General features: G+C 40.9%; 2 protein-coding genes across 6 annotated transcripts in view; one reads left to right on the top strand and one right to left on the bottom strand.

Moving 5' to 3' along the window:
• Nucleotides 1-2,670: 2,670 nt before the first annotated feature.
• LOC118290355 (probable ribonuclease ZC3H12D) lies at nt 2,671-13,551 on the top strand. Of its 4 annotated transcripts, XM_035617955.2 has the most exons (7): nt 3,369-3,609; nt 3,863-3,993; nt 4,754-5,213; nt 8,071-8,210; nt 10,570-10,804; nt 10,949-11,055; nt 12,180-13,551. In XM_035617955.2, the coding sequence occupies exons 3-7, from the start codon at nt 4,915-4,917 to the stop codon at nt 13,115-13,117; spliced, it is 1,719 nt and encodes a 572-aa protein (XP_035473848.2). In that variant the 5' UTR covers nt 3,369-3,609; nt 3,863-3,993; nt 4,754-4,914; the 3' UTR covers nt 13,118-13,551. The 4 variants fall into 4 exon arrangements, with proteins under 4 accessions (XP_047184683.1, XP_035473848.2, XP_047184684.1 ...); XM_047328727.1 differs by lacking the exons at nt 3,369-3,609; nt 3,863-3,993 and adding an exon at nt 2,671-2,687; XM_047328728.1 differs by lacking the exon at nt 3,863-3,993 and having other exon boundaries at nt 4,800-5,213.
• A 1,460-nt stretch (nt 13,552-15,011) lies between these two features.
• Nucleotides 15,012-20,996, bottom strand: part of tab2 (TGF-beta activated kinase 1 (MAP3K7) binding protein 2) — a 53,348-nt gene continuing 47,363 nt past the window's right edge. Inside the window, exons 5-7 of one of the 2 annotated variants that reach the window (XM_035617102.2) lie at nt 20,623-20,716; nt 19,713-19,808; nt 15,012-17,176 (exon numbers count right to left, since the gene is read on the bottom strand). In XM_035617102.2, coding sequence (XP_035472995.1) covers nt 17,037-17,176; nt 19,713-19,808; nt 20,623-20,716 — 330 coding nt within the window. In that variant the 3' untranslated portion in view covers nt 15,012-17,036. The remainder of the gene's footprint in view (nt 17,177-19,712; nt 19,809-20,622; nt 20,717-20,996) is intronic. The other variant, XM_035617104.2, reaches the window with a different exon arrangement.

Below are 20,996 nucleotides of genomic sequence, written 5' to 3'. Positions count from 1 at the left end.
ATGTACAACTAGGGGACAACAGAACTAGTGCACTAAAGCTTCAGTACAGTGGGAGAGCTACCAAGTGTTTTATAGGTAAGTGTGGTTGATCAGGTCAACAAGCGGACAGTTTTTTCACACCTTCAAAGTCCAGACCAACGTCCGAAAAAAGGTTTATGTCTTTGTGACATCTAATACAGTTGATACAGTTCATTTTGGTGTCGTAATGCAGTTTATGGAATGCACCAAGGTCTGCCACAAGGTCAAAGCATTGGGAAGAAACACATAAAATTACACAAAATACAATCATTAAAAATAAAATAAAATAAAAACATTCTGAAGTAGAATAAGACAGGTGATAAAAGTTACAGTGGAGTAAAATAAATGTATAGATGGTTTATTTACTGACAGGCAGCGGCAAACGTTAAAAGAACTGAGAGTTGAAGCAGACCTGCAGTTTTCTGGGAGTTTGTTCCAGATATGTGGAGCATAGAAAACTCACCCTTAGGACAAAAAATGTTCCTCTACATGTGTACAGAAATAGAAAAAAAAATCCCTAACACATTTTCATCAAAGGGGAGCACAGTGGTGTGGTGGTTAGCACTGTCGCCTCACAGCAAGAAGGTTCTTGGTTTGAATGCAGGTTTAGACAATCCAGGGCTTTTCTGTGTGAAGTTTGTATGTTCTTACCATGTCTGCTTGGGTTATCTCTGGGTATTCCGGCTTCCTGTACTTCCTCCAAACTCCAAACAAATGCAAAATTGGGGTTAGGTGGATCGGCGACTCATTGACCATGAGTTTGAATGGTTGTTTGTCTCCGTATATTACCCTGCGATTCGTTGGCGACCTGTCCAGTGTGTACCCCGCCTCTCGTCCAATGCTAGTTGAGATAGGCTCCAGCCCCACCCCGGGACCATTAAAGTATAAAGCGGCAAAGATGATGGATGGATTTTCATCACAGCCTATTGTCCCATAAGAGGTTGCCTCTTCTCTCTTTCTCTCTCGCATGCACGAACACACGCACGCAACACACACACACACAGCCCATTGTCCAACATCCTGTTTAGATAAATGACAATGATGAGAATGCTTTCTCATCACGAGTAAGTGTTACTTTTCCTCCTTGTTGTAGTGTTATTCCTATTCTTAACAGTTTTCTGAGCTGTCATCAAGCTTTCTCTAACCTTTTCTTTCTTTGTAAAAAATAAAGATATGAATACAGTACATGAGAGAAGCTGTCGCTTGTGAAAACTAAAGTATGGGTGTGTATGTAGATCCCATGTGTCTTTTCATGTTCATCATCATTTCTCAGAATCAGAGGCAGTTCAGGTAAAATGTTTGCAAATACATTTGGATGTGGTGTCAACTTACCCTTACTAATACTGACAAAAATGTCAAAAATAATCACAAAACATTCAAAAGAAAGATAATTATTTTGTATCTTTGATTGTAAAAGGAATATAACTGTCTTTGCTGGAGGATCAGAGGTTTCCTAAAGAACATCTTAATCTCTGTTTAATTTCACACTTGTTACAGTCTATTGCTGTGAATATTAAAATGTCGTTTGGATTAGACCTCACATTGGGGTTTTGAGAACATCAATGTCAACTGATATTTTATGTTCTATTACGTTAGGTTATATTGTTTTATGTGACTTGTATCCAATATTTTATATTTATAAAGAATATCTGAAAATGATGATTAGTTTTATGCTGAAAGCTTTGTTTTAGGCTATTTTCTTCAGTGGAAAGACACATTTTGACACATTAAATAATATGTCATTAAGTCAATGACATGACAAGACACATGTTTTGTGTTTGGTATCTTAAGCTGGAGAATGCTAGCATTTTTGAATGATGTTCAACAGCTGAAAATATTTGATCAAGTTTATGCCAAACATTTTTATATTTCTGTAATTCAGTCATGGTTGAAAAGCTTGTAAAACAGCAAAAAGACCATGATTGTACATTATATTCTACTTATGATAATAATACATAATATATGATGGTATATGGTGTGAAAATATGTTTACAATCTGAAACTGGATATATTTTATATTTGATATGGATATGATTGACTGAAAATTTGAGTGAGTGTTTTTATCATGGTGGAAACCAGTAAATAGTCCATCATGGAACACATTTCGACATTTTGGGAAATGACATTTTTTGTTTCTGACGATGAAACGATTGTACAACTCTCATATCTGTTAATTAGCAAACTGGGTCGAAAACTATGGCTGGACGGTCCATGTGCAAAATTGAGGAAGTCTAGTCTCAACCAGTTTTATCCCTTCATCTGTTCTCTTCACTCCTCCTCTCTGTGGTCACATTTACCGTATTTTAATACAGCCAGTAAAGCTCTTCTCATTTATATTTCTGTTTCTGTTGTCAGACTACCGAACAGTATGAAATAGTGACTAAAACGCATTAAGACTACATGTAAACCAGCAGTCCCTTTCAAGCCCCTTCCAAGCTTCTGCTCTGCTAAAATCCTGGTGTTGTAATCGGTTCGTTCTTACAAAGTAAAGCTGTGAGATAAAGACAACAGCTGTGCTGTAAATGGGGTTACTGATTTACTTGGTCACCCAGAGAAAAAAGTTGGAAGCGACAGAATATCTGTCTCCACTTTGTCACACAGCGCACAGCCTCTGTCTGGGTGGCAAGCTGCCTCTCTGCCTCCATCTTTCTGACCCAACTGGAATCAAGGTTTGTCCAAAAACTGTCTCTGTGCTTTTATGAAAAAAATGTAATAAATTAATCTTTAAACAAAGGGGTTGTGAATAGTCTGTAGTGGCCAAGTTGTAAACAGCCCTCTTTGCAAAATGTTGTGCAATTTCAGTCAGTTGCATGGCAAAGTGTGAAGTGGTGATCACAAATTCATGATGTAATGGACCGTGGTCAGTCCAGCAAAAAATAAGGCAACAGTGAATGTGACTTCACTTACTTGACTAGAAAAGCGCTACAATACCATTTAGTCCATTCACTCTCCATACACAGAGTATGGTCCAGCTGTTTCCCCCAGTTTTCAGCACTTGAGCTAACCAGCTGCCTGCTGTAGCTTCATTACTCCCCAAATACTGAACTTTTGCTTTAAACTGTACTATATCATTTCACACAAATAATATGATGAATAGAAGCTCTTTCAGGCACCTTATACACCCATTGGATGTTGTTAAATTTGCTCATACATTTGCCTATAAAAAAAGCCCTAGTAAAATGTCTGAATGACTAACAACACCTCAACAGTCTGACGCCCATGTAACCTTGGCAGGCTTCCTGTGCTCTACGATAGCATTTATTTCACCACACCATGGAGCTCCGAGAAACAGGGGACAAGGGGGAAGTAAATCCTTCAGTCTCCCAGATCAACACTGACTTCTGACGAGGAAGTAGTGATCATAAATTTACAGTGTGCTCGCTTCCTTGCTGGTCACAGATACTTTTGTTTTCTCAGCATTGAGCACTCACTTCCTCCTCTGAGTAATAAGAGCAACTTCACACAGACCAGTCTGCCTCTCACAGCAACTGACTTACTGACTAACTGAGTGATTAAATGACTGACTGTGTGCAGCTCACACACAGAGAGACTGTCAGAGGGACCTGCTCCGATCCACGGCTAGCTGAATGTGTAAGTACAAAATAAGAGAGACAATTTCAGTCATGTGATGGTGTAGCTCTGCTTTTCCTGTTAAACATGAATTGTCAGCAATAGCCTGTGGTTTTGTCTTGTTAAGACGTGTCATGTCTCAGATTGCAAGAAAGGAGTAGGTGTCAGGATGAGTTTGTGTACTGACTTTTGTACGGTACTGGAAAGAGCAAAGGTGGTGGAGTTGGGAAATGTGAGGCAAACAAGCACAGATTATCAAAGTCTTCATTTTCAGGAGGGAAAAAAAAGAAGCTCTTCAGAGGATGTGGTTAGTTGCAGGTTAAAGCAAAGCCTGTGCAAAGCCAAGCAGAGGGAGGATGTGTCAGAAAAAAACATCTTTGTCTGTGAAGTCAAGTCCATTCTACGGTATGTGTTTTTGAATAGGATGTACAATTGTTATTGCTTTTATTCCTCATTCTTCAAATGTCAAGTTGACACATCAAAAGCAGTCAAAGTTAATCTATACACATTGCATGTCAAGGATCAGAATTACTTTACAAAGAAAAATGCTTGGACATGTTTTGTCAGGGACCAAAGAGAAGAAGTTCAGTTCAGGATATTGGTTACTTTTATTTTTCGACATGCCCTCTCAGTATGCTCAGAGTACTTTTGTGTTTTCATTGTTTCAGGTTTAACACCATGTGAGACGCTTGTTTGACTTTTGCGCTCAGAATAGCTCTGCTCGTTGGAGTAAAAGTGGAAGGACTGGGTTGAGTCATTCATCAGTTCTCACCTACAGATACATCAGTATAATTTCTTTGGCCATGAAGTTCAGGTGGTTTCCAGAAAGTGCAGTATAACATGTTTGAGATGGGATGAGGCCCATGACATTAATGCCCACACTTTCATTCACACCAGTTCCATTCGATAAACTGTTTTGGCAACTGACCTCAGTGGCAGTGGTGGTAAAATAAGACCAGAGATCAACGTGGACCCTCAGCTTCCTCTTCTGCTGTGTGTGACAGGGGGTTTCTTAACCAACATGACGTCAGCCAGTGTTTGCGCTTGCGTTAACAGTCATGAGGTTGTGGTAGGCTGAGCAGATTCTGTCAGCAGGAGTCCAACCACAATTGATTTGTCTGAAAAAACCCCTGTTAAACCACAGCGTTACTTCTTGTGTTTTCAGTGACACAGGTCCCCTTTTGACACCTGTCAACTGTTCCAAAACACAGCCCGTCACTGTGGAGACGCAGATGAGCCAGAATAAGGTGGCGAAAAGGATTGCCCTGACCTACAGTCCTGACAGGACCGAGGAGGAGAAAGACACACTCTGACTCAGTGTTCACGATGGACCACCAGCAGCAGCACGCCAAAGTGGAACGATTTCTCAAGTTAGGATACTCTCACGCTGACATCCTGAGGGTCCTGGAAAGCCTCCGCCAGGATGCCCAGACCAATGACATCCTGGAGGAGCTGATAAAGACCTGCCAGACCAGTACCTACAACGAGAAAAGTTTCCCAAACAGTCCCAAGCTGGTGCCAAGAGGCTGCAGCCCCAGTCCCAGTCAGCCCAGACCTGGAGCAGACAGAGAGCTGGTGGTTGGTTTCAGACCAGTAGTCATAGATGGAAGTAATGTGGCCATGAGGTGAGTCTACTCTTCATTTTATATCATTATTTTTATATTATTATTATGGTTATAACAGCTGCCTCAATAATAACTCTAGTTAATGTGCTGCTGATTTTAACTACTTTATTTTTCATTGGATAATTGGATATGCAATCTCAATATTGCATAACATTTTTAAAAGTCAATCAACATGACTGTGTGTGTGTGTGTGTGTGTGTGTGTGTGTGTGTGTGTGTGTGTGAAATCTTAATCTGAAAAGTAACTCAGCTCTCAGACAAATATAGTGGTAAATGTACTCAGTTACTTTCAATCTCTGTCCAACTGGCCTTTATTTCTTAGACCAAGCCATACACCACGACCATGTACATGATCGATAGAAAAATACATTTTACTGCTTGGAAAATACTTTCTTGAGGTTTGAGCAGAACTGAAATGTTTATTAATGTTGAAAGAAAAAAAGAAGAGAAAGAACATTACCAGCACACTATTTCAGTTTTTAAATCATTGTTTTTGGTACTAAAGCATCTTCAGTTGTGTCAAATCTTGATGTGATCACAACACATTTCCATCAGATGTGGGAAGTGAAAACACATGTGTGTGGCGGCAATATTCTTCTTTTTTTGTCCACTCAGCTCAAGATTGTTTGGTGCCTAAAGGACAAACTGACATGTTCAATCATTGGAAATTTCGACATCATAGGATCTCACAGTTGCCACCGTTACCTGAGTCTAAATCCGGTAACAAGGAAGTTCGGAGTCAAAATTTGCTCAAACAAATAACTTAGTAGATGAAGCGCGTGATATTAGTTTGAAATGGGAAAAAAAAGAGAGGTTTCACAACACATCTTCCTGTAAGGAGATAATTCAATTGGAAGAGGGTGTAAGTATTTACGGTCCTACATCCATCCCCAGGTAGAGCAGTATCTGTAATCCAGCCTGCAGCGCGAGAGACTCTCATCATGCTTCTCCCTGTCTCTTCCCTTCCGTCTGCCTTGTTTCACAGTTATACTCATCTGCTAAAGCTCACCTGAATTATCCTCACGTCCAACCCTGTTCACTTTATTAGCTTGATACAGGAGCACGTCAGCTACTTTAATATTGCACTTGTGAGATTTTAAAAAGAATTGTCAAATGTGAAGCAGCAGATTTCAAGACTTTCATTCCCTGGGATAGCTTGAGATCCAAAATCCCTGAATCCTACATTTCCCATTATGCACCACACTACCAGCTTTTTCTCGACCCTGTCTTTAACCTTGCTGTCTGCAGGATGCAGCACTGGTTTCCTTTGATAAATCTGTAACTTCTTAGCCCAAGGAAACTTTTTATTTTTTAAAACTTAATCATATAACAGTTTTCACATGATGGGTAGCACTCCATGTTACAAGTACATCATGTTACATGTTGACAATGAATGAAAGGAATGTTTGTAAAGATGATGCACAGAGCATAAGCACCTCACTGTGTTGTCCCACTCAGCGTTACTGTGTTTTAGCCTCTTTTGGCTGATCTGCTCTCATCCACATTTCCAGCAGCATCAAACACCTCTGACATACTCACTGTGCACCAACCGCACAGCACTAAACAGACGACACACACACAGCAACATTTCACTCAGGTGCTGATTCAGAATAGTGCAAAGTCACATATATGAAAGGGCAGTAAGATGTTACTATCTGACCATATCATCATCAATGATTTTTCCATCTATATAAGCTTTAGGTCATGTCTTTATTCCAATAGGATGCAGGGACAAATACATTAGAATACATACGAATTATGTTATTTTCAGTTTCTTGTGACTTCTTGATGATCATATGACATCATATGATGGGAAATAATTGTCTGATCAATGTACACTTTAGACTGTCTCTATAAAATGATCAGCTGATCAGCTTTAAAATTGATAAATTGGAGATAACCTCCCAAGTCATATATTTCCAGCAAATATGCAAGACAGAGCTATCTCACAAGTGTCTCACCTCTTCCTGCTGTCGAAAACAAGGAGAACCCCCACATGCAGGCACACCTGCACTGGAACACTTGTAAACACTTCTTTTATCAGGATGGACAAAAGAAGAGTAAACTGGATTGTTTTGCCTGAAGGAGAAAGGAAGAGGTGTGCGTGTGTGTGTGTGTGTGTGTGTGTGTGTGTGCGCGTGCATGCATTAGTGTGTGTTCGTGTGTGTGTGTGAGTGTGTGTGTGTGTGTCGGACTGGAAAGCATTTGGACAAACTTTCCCCAATTAGTCTGAAATGTGTCCTCAAAGGCTTCTCTGACAGAAACCTGCAGGCTAAACGATGCAGTTTCCTTGTTGAGAACATCCTGGTAATGTGAGTGTTACAGTACGTTTATGAAAAAGAACATGTGTTTGTGAGGTGAGCTTGAACAGACTGAACTGAAAGCAGATGAGCCTTAGCTGTGCTCATAATACAAGTTACTCTCCTCACTTACCCATTCCTATACTTTTCAGTAACCTTTTCAAGGTCTAGAGTAGATAAGTGTCTCAGTTCAAGAATTAAAATGAGTAGGGAGGCCTTCTTTTTGTCATGATCTTGTCACATTAAGAAAAACTTGTAAAACTGCTATTGTATAAAATACCAATCTTAACCTTTCCAGTGACATTTAAAGAGCAATGATTTGCATTTTCTTCAGTTAATAAGGATCTCTGCTTCTGGCAACATGCACGTGAACAGCCTCAGTCCTGTGCCGAATTACTCATCTCTGTGTTTTACAGAAGTCTGTCTGTCATTTCACATGCCTTGTGACACGTCCACTTCCTCAAAAATGGAGAAGTGTGTGTGCACAATGTGCACAGAAGCACAAAAGAAGAAGTTGGTTCTGTTTTTTAATTTTAACTCTGGTTTCTGTTTTTGTAGTCATGGCGACAAGAAGGTGTTTTCATGCCAGGGTCTTCAGCTGGCAGTGAGCTGGTTCTGGGACAAAGGGCTGCGCGACATCACCGTGTTCGTTCCCCTGTGGAGGAAGGAACAGCCACGACCAGAAACGCCCATCACAGGTGAGGTCACATGATTGAGCCAAAGCACTGTGTGGGCGGTTAGAGGATAATGCCACAAGCTTTAAGTGAGGTTTATTTTCTTAAAGGTAAATTAACTGTATCTATATGTGCTTTACTCGTTTTACTGACCACTCAAAACGCTTTACAGTACAAGTCAAATTTACCCATTCACACAGCGCTGCTGTTTACCGCACTTTCTCTGTCCCATTCTGTCTAAATCCTGTGAGTCAACAAAGGCGTTATTAGATTTGGTCATGTAGCCTCTAGCTTCAGCACAGACATGCTCATAATTCATCTGTCAATATAAGAATTTCAGAATCTCTTAACACACAATATCTCAACAGTAACCTGCCCAAAAGGTTCACCCAGCATGTCATCGGTGTGACTTCCACTTGAAAGTTAATTTAAAATTAATTTTTGACACTACAGATGCAACAGTAGCATCCTGTGGAGTCCATCTGTCATATTCAAGCCTGATATTTACTCTCCTTTTAGCTCTGCTTTGGTCTCTCTCGCTCCATGTTCACTAGTTCTCTGTTTCATCTGTCTGAAGCTGGAATCAGCGGCCTGCTGATGAGGACAGTGGCTGTTGAGCGGAAAAAAACAAAGCAATGAGCTAATATAGGCTAGACCACTGTAAAGCTGAAGCATGATCATAATCTGTGGGTTTGTCTCTCTACATTTTCACATTACATGTAGCTGTTCATATTTTAACAATTTGAAAACATGAATTTACAAACACACTCTTTGGACATGAAACTCCATCATCTGGTTGTATAATTGTCAGTTGTTGATTATCTTGAGCAGCGTGGGGATGTTGTCACCATCAAACATAATGAAATTCACTATGGGGCATTTTAAGAAAAGCACTTTTCAAACAGAGACTTTTGTAAGGAAATATCAGATGTGCCTCTGTTTATCAGGTAATATCAAGTTAACATTATTTATGCAACCTCTAATGTGAAGCTTCCCCACAATTTGAAACGTTTACAAGCAGGTGCATGTACCGTAGGAACAAGTCACACAGGAAACAAGGGGTTTTACACTTCGTTTCATTTGAAAAAGAAAAAAAAGAAAAAAGAAGTAGAAGCCAGAAGAGTGTCCTTCGTGGAGCTTGTTGAGACAGTATCTACATTAGCTAGAAATATGAACAAAAGTCTCCAACAATTAATTAAATAAGAAACAAACATATTCTTCATAACTGTGCTGACATATTAAATTCTTTATACGTGTACCTGCGGCTGGTAAGTTTCCATTATCTCTTATCTTCACTCTGCTTGGCAGCTGTTGCCAGTTTAGATTGACAGCAGCCAAAAATAGATTATTGCCTGAAAGCGGCAATGAGCAGTTCACAAGAAACCACCAAGTACAGTGCCAAGTACAGTTTCACAACTTTTATGAGTGTGCTGTAAAGCTCACTATCAAAACTATAATGAAGAGAAGAGCTCATATGGACAGCAACGTGCAGCTCACTTGTCTCTGAACACATCTGTTCACCTGCAATGACATCTTCACAGAGCATTTCAAATTTAGCACCAACGAGAGATTGCCCAACACAACTGAAACAAGGGAACCTTCATCCGTTATTCATGCAGACCATGTTATTTTATGGTTATGTAACATGGTCTTGTGGTGTGCTCATACAGTATATTGATATTTCAATTATCCTACCCATAAGAAAAACAATGCAAAATATTTGAATTTAATCTGCCTTGTCTTTGTAGGGCTCTAATACGGAAGCTGAGAACTGCCATGCTTGCATTTTTTATCTCGTTATAATGAGACATTAACTCGTTATCTCGATTTAAAAAAGGTTGTTTCCTCTTATAACTTATAATGTATAGCCTATCAGAGAACAGGAGAGCCATGCCAGCATAGACGGTATCTTGACAGCAGTAACTGAAACGCACGCACACACACACACACACACACACACACACACACACACACACACACACACACACTGCTGGATCATGTTCAGAGGCCACTTATGTCTTAATGAATGAAGCTACATTACTGTAAGAGCAGTGGAGTAATGAAGAGGTGATGGTGGAGGATGGTGGACGTATGAAGCTTACGACTGTCGCACAGACCAGGTTCAGGTCCAGAGAAGTTTTTCTGTATTAAACCAGACCAGGATTTGTCACTGACCTGAACCATGAAACATGTTGATTCAGTTTGAGTCACTACAAGTGGAAACTGTGCTGCAGCATCAGATATTCTAGTGGTAACTTAACAAAATATTCACATAATGTTAACAGAAACACAAACACACCCTTGTTTCATCTTTCAATAATTTTCAGGACACAGGCTTGAAAGTGAACAATGACAAACAGCGCAGTTGTCATGTGTCTCGTAGGTCAGCACATCCTCCATGAGCTTGAGAGCAGGAAGATCCTAGTGTACACACCATCTCGCTGCGTGAATGGTAAGAGGGTGGTGTGCTACGATGACCGCTACATCGTCAAGCTGGCCTTCGACTCAGATGGAATCATTGTGTCCAACGACAACTACCGTGACCTTCAGACCGAGAATCCCCAGTGGAAAAAGTTCATAGAAGAGAGGCTGCTGATGTACACCTTTGCCAACGACAAGTAAGAGTGATGGTGGTTGGAGGTCAGGGTACACTGGCTGGGCAGCATGGGATTGTGTGCACAGGTTCTGGAGGGAAATGAAAACAGGTTTTGGCCCCACTATCAATGTGACTTGATCCTAACTGTGTCTCTGTGCTGATGCAGGTTCATGCCTCCATATGATCCTCTGGGCAGAAACGGTCCCACCATCGATGACTTCATGAGGAGGAAGCCCTGGACCCCGGACAACAAGCTGCAGCACTGTCCATACGGTTGGTTCACATTTTGTTCCAGCGTGCAACAGACACCATTGCCCAGGTTACACTTCCTTGTTCTGTTTTGGGTGGTCAAAACAGAAACCTGTACAATAAGGAGCAGCTCAGGAGCCAGTGAAAACAAAGGTCATAAAGTGCCTAACAGGACATTGTGCAGTGTATACTACGTTCAATTTGTATGTGTTGTGATGAGTCTGCAGAATGCTACATGACTGTCAGTCATTGAATTTGTGAGGCGTTCACTGTCTTGGCAGACAGTTGGTGAAAGATGTGTCATCTTTAGGCTCATGCCTCGCACGTGTGATAAATAAATGCAACAAAACCATGCTTTAAATTGACAGATAGCAAACATACAAATATGTATTTGTACTTCTTTGTGCTTTGTTAACATGATGAGTTACTATCCATCTGGACAGTGCTGCACAGAAATGTTCACTAATGTCTCGCTGTTGGAACAAAAAATCCAGTGTGAGACATGCAGGACAGGCAGCAGCTGACCACAGTGTGTTTCTGAGAGCATTCAACTGGTTTAGAAAACATTTCACAAGACTAAAAGATTCTCAGCACATAGAGGAAGTCCATGAACATCGCCCAAACTGGAGTTTTGACATTTTCAAGAGACAAGCGTACTTAGAAGCTGCGTTCCAAACTGTGAGAAAAAAATATCTCTGCCCCTGTGCTACGTCTTTATAGACACCTTTTAAAGTGAGGTCTGTCTTCACTGAAACAAGGACTTCAAAGCAACATAATCTCTTTGCTGATTAGAGATTGTCAATTTTTTTTAAAAACACAATATTTATTTGATGGTAGACAAATAGAGACTGGATCAGGGAAGAATGGAGCCAGCAGGGAGCGTTTTTCTTGTCCTTCCTTATTCCATAGTGACCATGGAAGTTGTGGAGGGACATCTATCTGTCCAGGGCGAACAGCTGAGGAGTGTCACTCAGTTACTGGATCTGAAACATACACACTGTGGGAGCAGGATCATGCTGGAGTTCACTTGTATATGATGAGAATTACTGTAGAGTCACAGCTAATTTGTTGGAAGCCAACAAGGTGTTTTAAGTTGGAAAAAGAGTTTGTGCGTGCGCTGTAAGGAACCTGTTCTTGTTTTCTTTCAGGAAAGAAGTGTACCTATGGAGTGAAGTGCAAGTTCTACCACCCAGAGCGGGCCAACCAATCACAGCTGTCTGTGGCTGATGAGCTGAGGGCACTGAGAGACAGAGCCAAGAACTCTTCACCCAAACCGAGCCTGCAGGACACACAATTCTGCCCTGCTTTGTACCAGCCCGAGCTCGGGTATAGCTCCTCCACCCCTCCAGCCCTGAGCACAGAGGAGCAGTCACATAGGGCTTCACCCAGTGAGCAGTTCTTCCATCAGAGAGACTCCACTAGCCCGGGAAGCGTCCACCACTGTCCAAGCATATACGTGGACGAGGCCTTTGGCTCCATGGAGAGCTCCATGTCCCGCCTTTACAGCCAAGACATGCCCTATAGCGTGGAGCGCCCTACCCACAGCTACAGCAGTGGAGTGGCCAGCTGCAGTCTGGGCAATGATGACTTCTCCCTCTCAGAGTCATTCAGCGGGAACACCAACAGGCCCTGTCTGAGAGGAGAAGGTTGCCATCCTCACAGCTGCTCACTGTCCTGCAAGCACTCCGCTTATAGCCTGTGCATGTGTAGTTACCAACAGACCAGGAAGTCTCCCCATCACCACCACCAGCATCCAGCATGGGCCTCCTGCTCAGCTCTGCCTCCACATGAAGGGAAATATCCCAGCCATGTTTCAGAGAAGCAGTACTTCAGTCAGCCCTCCAACAGACAGACCCACACATTGCCCAGGGACCCATGGGTGCAGGGCAGCCTCTCTGTTGCCCGGCTCAACGGCCGGGACGAGCGCCCATCCAGCGAGCTGAGGAGAGAGCTGAGGAGCCAGCTGAGCACCCTCTTCCCTCAGAACACAGTGGAGCAGGTGATGAATGCTTACCCTGACATCTCCGACATGTCTGAACTGATTCCTCTCATCCAGAGCTACAGGACCAGCCACATCCTACTCTAAACTAGAGAGACTATTTTTTACTGAAACTGAGCCCACATTGTATTTTCTCCAAACAGAAGCAAAGTGAAAACAGATGAAAATACAACAACTTCTAAAAAGGTTTAAAATCTTTTTAAAGTGACCGTGAATTTATATTATTATCAATTGTCCGAAATCTAATCCTTCTTCTTGAAAAACATTTTTATGAAGAATTCTTAGCATTAAGAGCTTACTCAGTCTGATGATGTCTTGAAAATGTAGCAGCCTGAACGCTATTTCTTTATCCCAGTGTACCAGTGCAATGCACTACGCTCCGTACATGCTACTCATTGTAGCACCGACAAAAGTTTTGCATGTTATGCATTTTGCCTCAAAGTGAGGAACCCTAGATTGTGTACTTCTGTAAAGAATGTCATTCACCTGTGTGCCTGTGAAATATAAAGAACTCAATTCAATCTGGATGTGTGGACTGAGATGTTTGTCTTTCACATACAGCATGTCCACATACTTCTGGACATATGATGCATGTAATGGAACTGAATCATGCTGCTGCACTGCTCCCTGGTGGTTAAAACTATCATCATTGGCCTTTAGCCAATGGAGTTGCAGTTTTCAGTCCATTTACACATTATCATTACTTGGGAACTTGCTAGACACAAATGAATAAACAAGAAATCCTGAATGCAGCACAATCCTACACACCCAGTTTGTGAAGTATTGAGTCCTGAAATGAATAAATAGTGATGCAAAGACTATGTACTGAATGAGACAAAGGCAAAAAATACTACAGACACTATACTACGACTACAGATTTTAAAAGAAATAGGGAGCTTTACAACGTTCTCTTCTATTAAATCAGATCAGTTAAATAATTTTTTTGTCCTTTATGTCAAACCAATTAAAGGGTCAGTAAGCGATTTTGGAGAAAGCTTTTCGCCCCCTCTTTGTTGTTGTGATTTTAGTGCTCTAGCCGATGCGAGACCGATGCACTGACCACTCAGCCAAAACCCCGGAGTTGCAGCGTCACACGCCAGCACGTCTCTTAAGGTGACAACAAATGAAGTTTACAAATTGCACTCGCCGTGTTTTGAGGTGCGGTCTGCACCATTTTTTTGTGTTTGATTTACGCTGCCTGGGCTGAGCCGAAAACACAGATTTTTTTCTGCCGCACACAGAACCAACAGCTAATGGACCGTGAGGAAATATTCACTGATTTCTACAGATCTATCGTTTGAGAATTGCTTACTGCCCCTTTAATGTAATAAATTATAACTTTGTTACTGATTATGATGGAACATTATTAGATTATTTCTAAATTTTCAGTTTTTTTGCAAACAACAAATTGGTGCATTACCCCCAACAACAGGTATGGAGTGTAGATTAACAAAGCTACAATTTACTAAATAAAAACAAATATCTTTTCAATTAGGTTAGTTTATCTATGATACTGAAACAGGATTTGATAACACTCATTTGAGTTATTTTCTAGAATTAAAATGACAGCTGCAGCATCCCCAGATGATATCATGCTAAGTGGACAACCCTTCAGTGCCTGGGCCACAGCCACCCTGTCAATCATGACATCAGCCCGAACTATTAAAACCAAACTTATCAGGAACATTAACTTTTGAACATACATCAGTGTGATAACAACACCCTAAAATGGCAGAAACCATCTTTGGAAAATAATTATTTGATGTGTTTTGACTTTTAAGTTTGGTCCATGTCCCATTTGCTAACATGGAGGGGGTGGGGTTAATTACCTTAGCCTGCCACTACGGGGTGATCAAGATGATTTTGCTTTTAGGAGCTGTAATATGGATTATATCTCCATGCCATGACTGATTTTTCTGTTGATTTCTGCCATCTAGTGGAAAAAAGATTCTTAGTGTAGCAGCACAAAGACGCATCAATATTCAGAATAGATTTTTTTTTATTATTTTTACAAATAACTTATCTGTTACAAAGACAGTTTTCCCAGCTAAAATTAAAAAAAAGAAACAAGAAAAGAAACAAAAAACACTTTATATATCCAAATTATTTTTTTCCATTAAAAAAAAAACATGAATAAACTGCCTCTTCACACCAAGGTGCAGATAAGGCTGAAAACTGGTTTATTTGAGTTGGAAAAAGGAAGAAATATGGTGTAAGTGCTTAAGAGACAATAATTCATCTTCTACCTTTCAATGGGTTCATACAATAGTAAGGTTTTGCTTTTAAAAATGGCACTTGGATGTGACAAAATAGATTATCAATACAAATTCAATAGTTCTAAAGGCACTAGCTGAAGGCAACATTTCACAAATGTGGAAAAAAGTAACTACTCCACAATTAAGGTAAGTTAATGACAATAAGTAAACTTTAGAAATCCCCTTTGTCAATACAAGCTTCGGAGGATGAATTGATCCAAATAAAAGGAAGAGTATACTAAGTGGACAGTCATGTTGTGCTTTGCTAAAAACATTTTTTGGTTGGTTTTCTTTTTGCCTTGTCTGCTTCCAAGATGCTGTGACCATGGTGACCTGTTGTACTTTAATGATTATTTCTGTATTACAGGAACACTTTACAGAAACACATTCATTTTGATGTTTGGACCTCACAGAAACCCAATTCAGATAGACAGCAACAAGAAAACTTTTCATCCCGTCAGCTGTTCCAGGAGCACTAAGACATCACTGTGCAGTGACAACCTAATTGTACTGGAAAATAAGTGTCTCTTTGCACTGAGGTGGTCGTCCCCAAACATGAAACCTACATTCCAGTTGTCAGATAAGATGGCAGTTTGTAATTTGGCATTTTGACCCATTGCCCTCCCCCAACAGTCCTGAACATATTTTTTGTCCTGGAGAAAAAAACTAACAAAAACAAAGCAAAAAAAAATAAAAAGACTCCTCCATCACCTTTTGCTTTGCTGTATCTGCAGATCGTACAAAGGAAACTCAGCATCTACATGAGCTATGAACGGACCTGACAGATGTAGCTTCATGATGACTGCTCTGTTCCTCTCCTTCTGCAAGGCTTCAACTCTCACAGATCTCAAGTAAAAAGCTTAAAAAGGAGCAACGGTGCTTATTGGTTTGAAAGAGGGAAACAAAACAAGACAAAACAAGTTAATAAAGTCTATAAAGCTATACTTACAGGAAATACAAGTGATTCATAGTGTGAGGAAGAAGGCTTTTAAGGCACATTCTAAAATATGTACAGTAAAAAGCTCATGGGGATTTTCTGCCTCTGTACACAAAGCATGCAACTTAATTTCTTTTTTTCAGACAGAAGAAGAAAAATGAGGGGGGGGGGGGGTTGGCAAGAGGCTGTCTTGGACATCCTCTACAAACAGCAAACAAACTTTAAAGTCCTCGAGTTGTCTGTTAGTTTTCCCTTCAGACGGAGAGCAGTGGCTGAACAAAGTTCCCAATCCCCCGGTCATGCCACCACAAAGGAAGAAAAGCTAATGTATTCATTCAGCAAAAGGCACATTGGCACCTGTGCTGTGTGTGTGTGTGTGTGTGTGTGCCGTCACACTGCAAGGCCACACTCGTAATACTGTAAGTGGGAGCAGCAAGGTATCCCCAGGGCTTAAGTGTCACCCGTCGAGCAGAAAAAAGGGGGAAGTGACCCCACGCAATCCGAGTCTCTGAGGTGAGGTATCATCCAACTCTGGCAGACTTTAGGAAGAAAAACAAGTTGTAAACACTATCCAGTCAAGCCTTCAGTGGACAGCATTCGACAAAAACTTTAGAAAGGAAACAGAAAACAAAAGAGAAAAAACAAAACAAGAAAGAACAGGCCGCACAATGCACAATGACTATGCCCCGTCCCAGTTTTCATACACGTCGGGAAGAAGAAAAAAAAAAAAAAAGGAGAGGGAGCCCTTTTCTATTCTAGTCTGGTAGACGACAGGAGGGCAGAGGAGGGAGCGGTGCGGCGCAGCCTTGTTGGCTCAGAAGTGCCGCGGGAACTCGCACTGTTCACAGCGATTGAGGGCGGGGTGGTTGAGGAAGGTGCAGGCTGTGCAGTTCCACTGCGTCCCCTCGTCCTCCTCCTGGTCTGCAACGGGCTTCACAATCTTACTGCCCGAGTCTGGGACAAGAAGAGGAAGATGAAGAAGAGGATCAGAGCAGGATATGACAACATAGAAAAGGTGCACGTTTATCCATGAAGTGATGAAACTATGAAGGTCAAATTAGTTTACACCTGTCGCAAGAAGTGAACGCTGCGTGTGCTCAGTGTTGCATCTATGTGCTGCAGTCATCTGCATCTAATGTAAACACATCCTGGAGGCCTTTGTTAGATCAGAGGATTAACATGGCTACACAGCTGCTCAAATGTATTATTTTTAAAAGTTAACAGAGCCTGAAACCAGAATTCAGGAAGAGTGTTGTTAAAGCAAACCATTTTACTGCAATCTCAAAGATCTTGTGAGGCCAGTGTTCCCCAGACTGTAGGTCACAGGAAGAACATGAAGCATCAACAACATGACAACGATCAACCACAACATTCAAACCACCTGCTAATATTCTGTAGGGCGCCCTTGTGTCGCCAAAACAGCTCTGACTTGCCGAGGCGTGGACAATACGAAAGCCCTGAAGGTGTCCTGTGTACACCTGGCACCAAGACGGAAGTAGCACATCCTTTAAGTCCTGTAAGATGCGAGCTGGGTTTTACAGCACATCCTACAGATGCTGGATGAGATTGAGATCTGGAGAATTTAGTGGCCGAGTCAACACCTTGAATTTTTCGTCATGTTGCTTAAATTGAGTCCGCCTGAAAGAGGCATCTGACATAAAGACATGTAAGTACATGGTCTGTGTCAGTGTGTACATGTCAAGTTAAAATCCATGTGAATGCCTGGATCCAAGTTTTGCAAGTGGAACACTGCCTCCGCCTGCCTGCCCTCTTCTGATAGTCCATCCTGCTGCCATCTCTTACCCAGGTAAACGAGGCACACTGACCCCTCCGTCCTGGGCTCCTTCGTCCACATGGTCCAGTTCTGACCCTCACATGCTCATTGTAGGTGAGCGTGGTGGTGGTTTGTGTTCTGACATTTGTCTGTCGTAATTCAGCAGTTTTTTTGTTAGAGTAGCTCTTCTGTGGGATCTTCTTCCTTGGACACTTTTGTTAGGTCAAAACCACTGCATACCAGAAACACCATTCAAACCTGCTGTTTGGAAAGGCTCTGACTGTTTGACCTGTGCCACGATAACAAAGACAGACAATGCTATTCACATGTCAGTGGCTTTAACACTGGCTGATGGATTTATGTTCTCCACAAATCTTTATTTTCCATTTTCTCTGACTGTATGCAAATCTGTGATTAGGGGCTACATACAGCCATAGAGTAGGTCTGTAGACAGTGTTTCATTTCATGTGTCATGAGTGCGTCTGGACGGCACTTCCATTATTTTTATCCCGGAAAATCTTGTGTAAACTTACAACACCACAGTTTGTTTGAATTGAATAGTGTTTTAAGTTTATAATAAAAAAAAAATCTATATGTCAAAACTATCCAACTATTTTGTTTCTAAAACGCAGCCTAGCAATCTGTTTGTTTCAGTTTAGTAAAACTATGTTTATCTAATCAATCCCTAGAGTGAAAAAAGCAGTCAAGCATGAAAAGGGCTGAACACCATTGAAGACTGAGAAGCAAGTAGCTGCACTGTAACAAGGCAGTATTTAAAGATTTAATTCATATCAAATAAACTAAAACAGAACCCATGAATACCTTTTATGGAAGCTTTTAAAGACAACATGGAAGAACACAGGAAAAAAAAAAGAGATAGACAGAGGTACAAACTAAGTGGGAGAGGAGGGGAGGGACCAGAGGGGGGCTCCATCAGGAGCTCAGAGGTTTTATTCTATCTACTCCCTCTCCTGTCTGCTCCCAGGTATGATAGAGATGGATGGATGGACAAAGATAACAGTGCAGGGGAAACAAGAAAGGTATAGAAATGAAGAAATCTGTAGTCAAAGGGTCAGAGTATATCAATATATGTAAACTGCAGTCAGAGCCTTTCTATACCACTCAATATGTTTATGGTATATTGTGAGGTATCCACCTCACTATGTAAAGTGCACTGAGATAATGTATGTTGTGATTTGGCGCTATACAAATATAATTGATTTGGGTCACATTGAACAGCTGCAGGCTCAGTGTTGAATGAGTGTTTTTTTTCACTGTCTCCAGATGCCCTAAGAATTGTTGATCAAAACGTCACCTTTTCTTTGGTATGAACCATCAACAGCCCACATAAGCATATTATCAGAGCCCTAATTAGAGACATGAGTGAGTTAGTTGTGTCAACTAGATTATCTACACATGAAACAGCATTGACAAAGCAAAAAATAAATACAAATAAAAATCTATCAATCAATCAATAAGATAAAAGTGGATGTGATATGAGCAAAAAAAATAGAATAAATTCGCTCTTTCAGAAAGACCCCCGCCTACTGTATACATGGCATTAATAACAGGGCCAGAAGGAATTCTGACTAATTATATTATGTAGTTAATTAAAACCTATCAAGAGGAGGATTGTTCATAAATCAAAAATAATTAATGAAAGGAATGTTGATGATGGAGCGAGGAATGTGTGGTGATGACCATACTTAAGCTTACCGATAGATGGAGTACCTTTGGGTTTGGGTGGGACAGGACCGAGGAATCCAATGTTGTCATAGAAATTATGGATTGCACTGGGATTAAAGTGTGGTCCTGAAGTTGGAGGGAAGCAGAGTATTATATAGTGAATTCATATTGTATATATTTTATTGATATATCACAAGCATCAAAGTGATGAAGTGACAGAAAACAGATATATAATTCTGAATATTATCCATGTCCTGCTTTCTACAGCTGTACTACAGTGTGTTTTGAATTAGACTATAAAACAATAATTAGAACATGCATTTACAAATATGTACAGAACAACATGAGTGTCATACATTCACTTCATGAATGGTCTGTAACCACATACTGCTCACTTAGATTATGATGGTTTGATTTATCTACTAACAAAAACTAAATAGAGCAGTTAAAAGTTTTTTTGTTTTTTTTTAACGGTGAATATAAAACTGAGTTGTGTAGCTTGGTGTGCCTCCTCTGGCCTTGGATAAATTCTCTTCAACACATTCACTAATCAATACAAATAATGATAAATCAAAATTTTTATAATCTAAAATATGCAAGATGAATGTGACTTGACGCAGTATGAGAGTTTGTATAAATCCCATTCACCTCATGGCTTCATCTCTCTCAACAGCAGAGTGTTGCCAGTGGACCAATAAATCTCTTGTTACCAACCAGCAACAGGATGCAATTCAGGAAAGACTGCTGGTTAACATTACAATGGCAGCACCGCGACTGCGTGTGCCATGAGGATGTGAGCAGCCATGTGCTACAGCTAAAAGTCCTGAATCACACTAATAACTTACTGCTAACTTTATTATTATACCACGGAGACGTGTACGTCAGCTGAATGATTAATGGATGTTAAGTGGCAACCAGAAAAAGACAGACAGACTCCCACCTCTTGTTTGAAGGAGATCGATTTCTTTGGTGAGGCAGTCGATGTCGATCTGCAGTAACCTGTTTTTGCATCGCAACTGCTTCATTTCCTCGATCTGACAACAAAGGAAACAGGAAGGTGCAGTTAGTCTTCAGACATGGCATTGAGACATCAATATTCTCTGTCAGTGGTGCGGCTCTCCTCGTCACAGTTCTTCTCGAGCGCTGGCTTGCCTCAGTAAACAACACTTAACCAAGGAGCTACAGAGCAAAAACAGCTGACTCAGGAGCACTTACTCTGAACCTGAGAGGTTTCAACAAACTCACAGCTGCAAATCTGAGACAAACATGGAATGGAGCAGACATTAATTAGTAAAGACACGTTCACTTGTGAAC

The sequence above is a fragment of the Scophthalmus maximus genome, chromosome 18 (assembly GCF_022379125.1).
Source record: "Scophthalmus maximus strain ysfricsl-2021 chromosome 18, ASM2237912v1, whole genome shotgun sequence".
NCBI lineage: Eukaryota > Metazoa > Chordata > Actinopteri > Pleuronectiformes > Scophthalmidae > Scophthalmus > Scophthalmus maximus.
The sequence above is the reverse complement of the archived record's forward strand: the minus strand, read 5'-3'. Positions and strand labels throughout refer to the sequence as shown.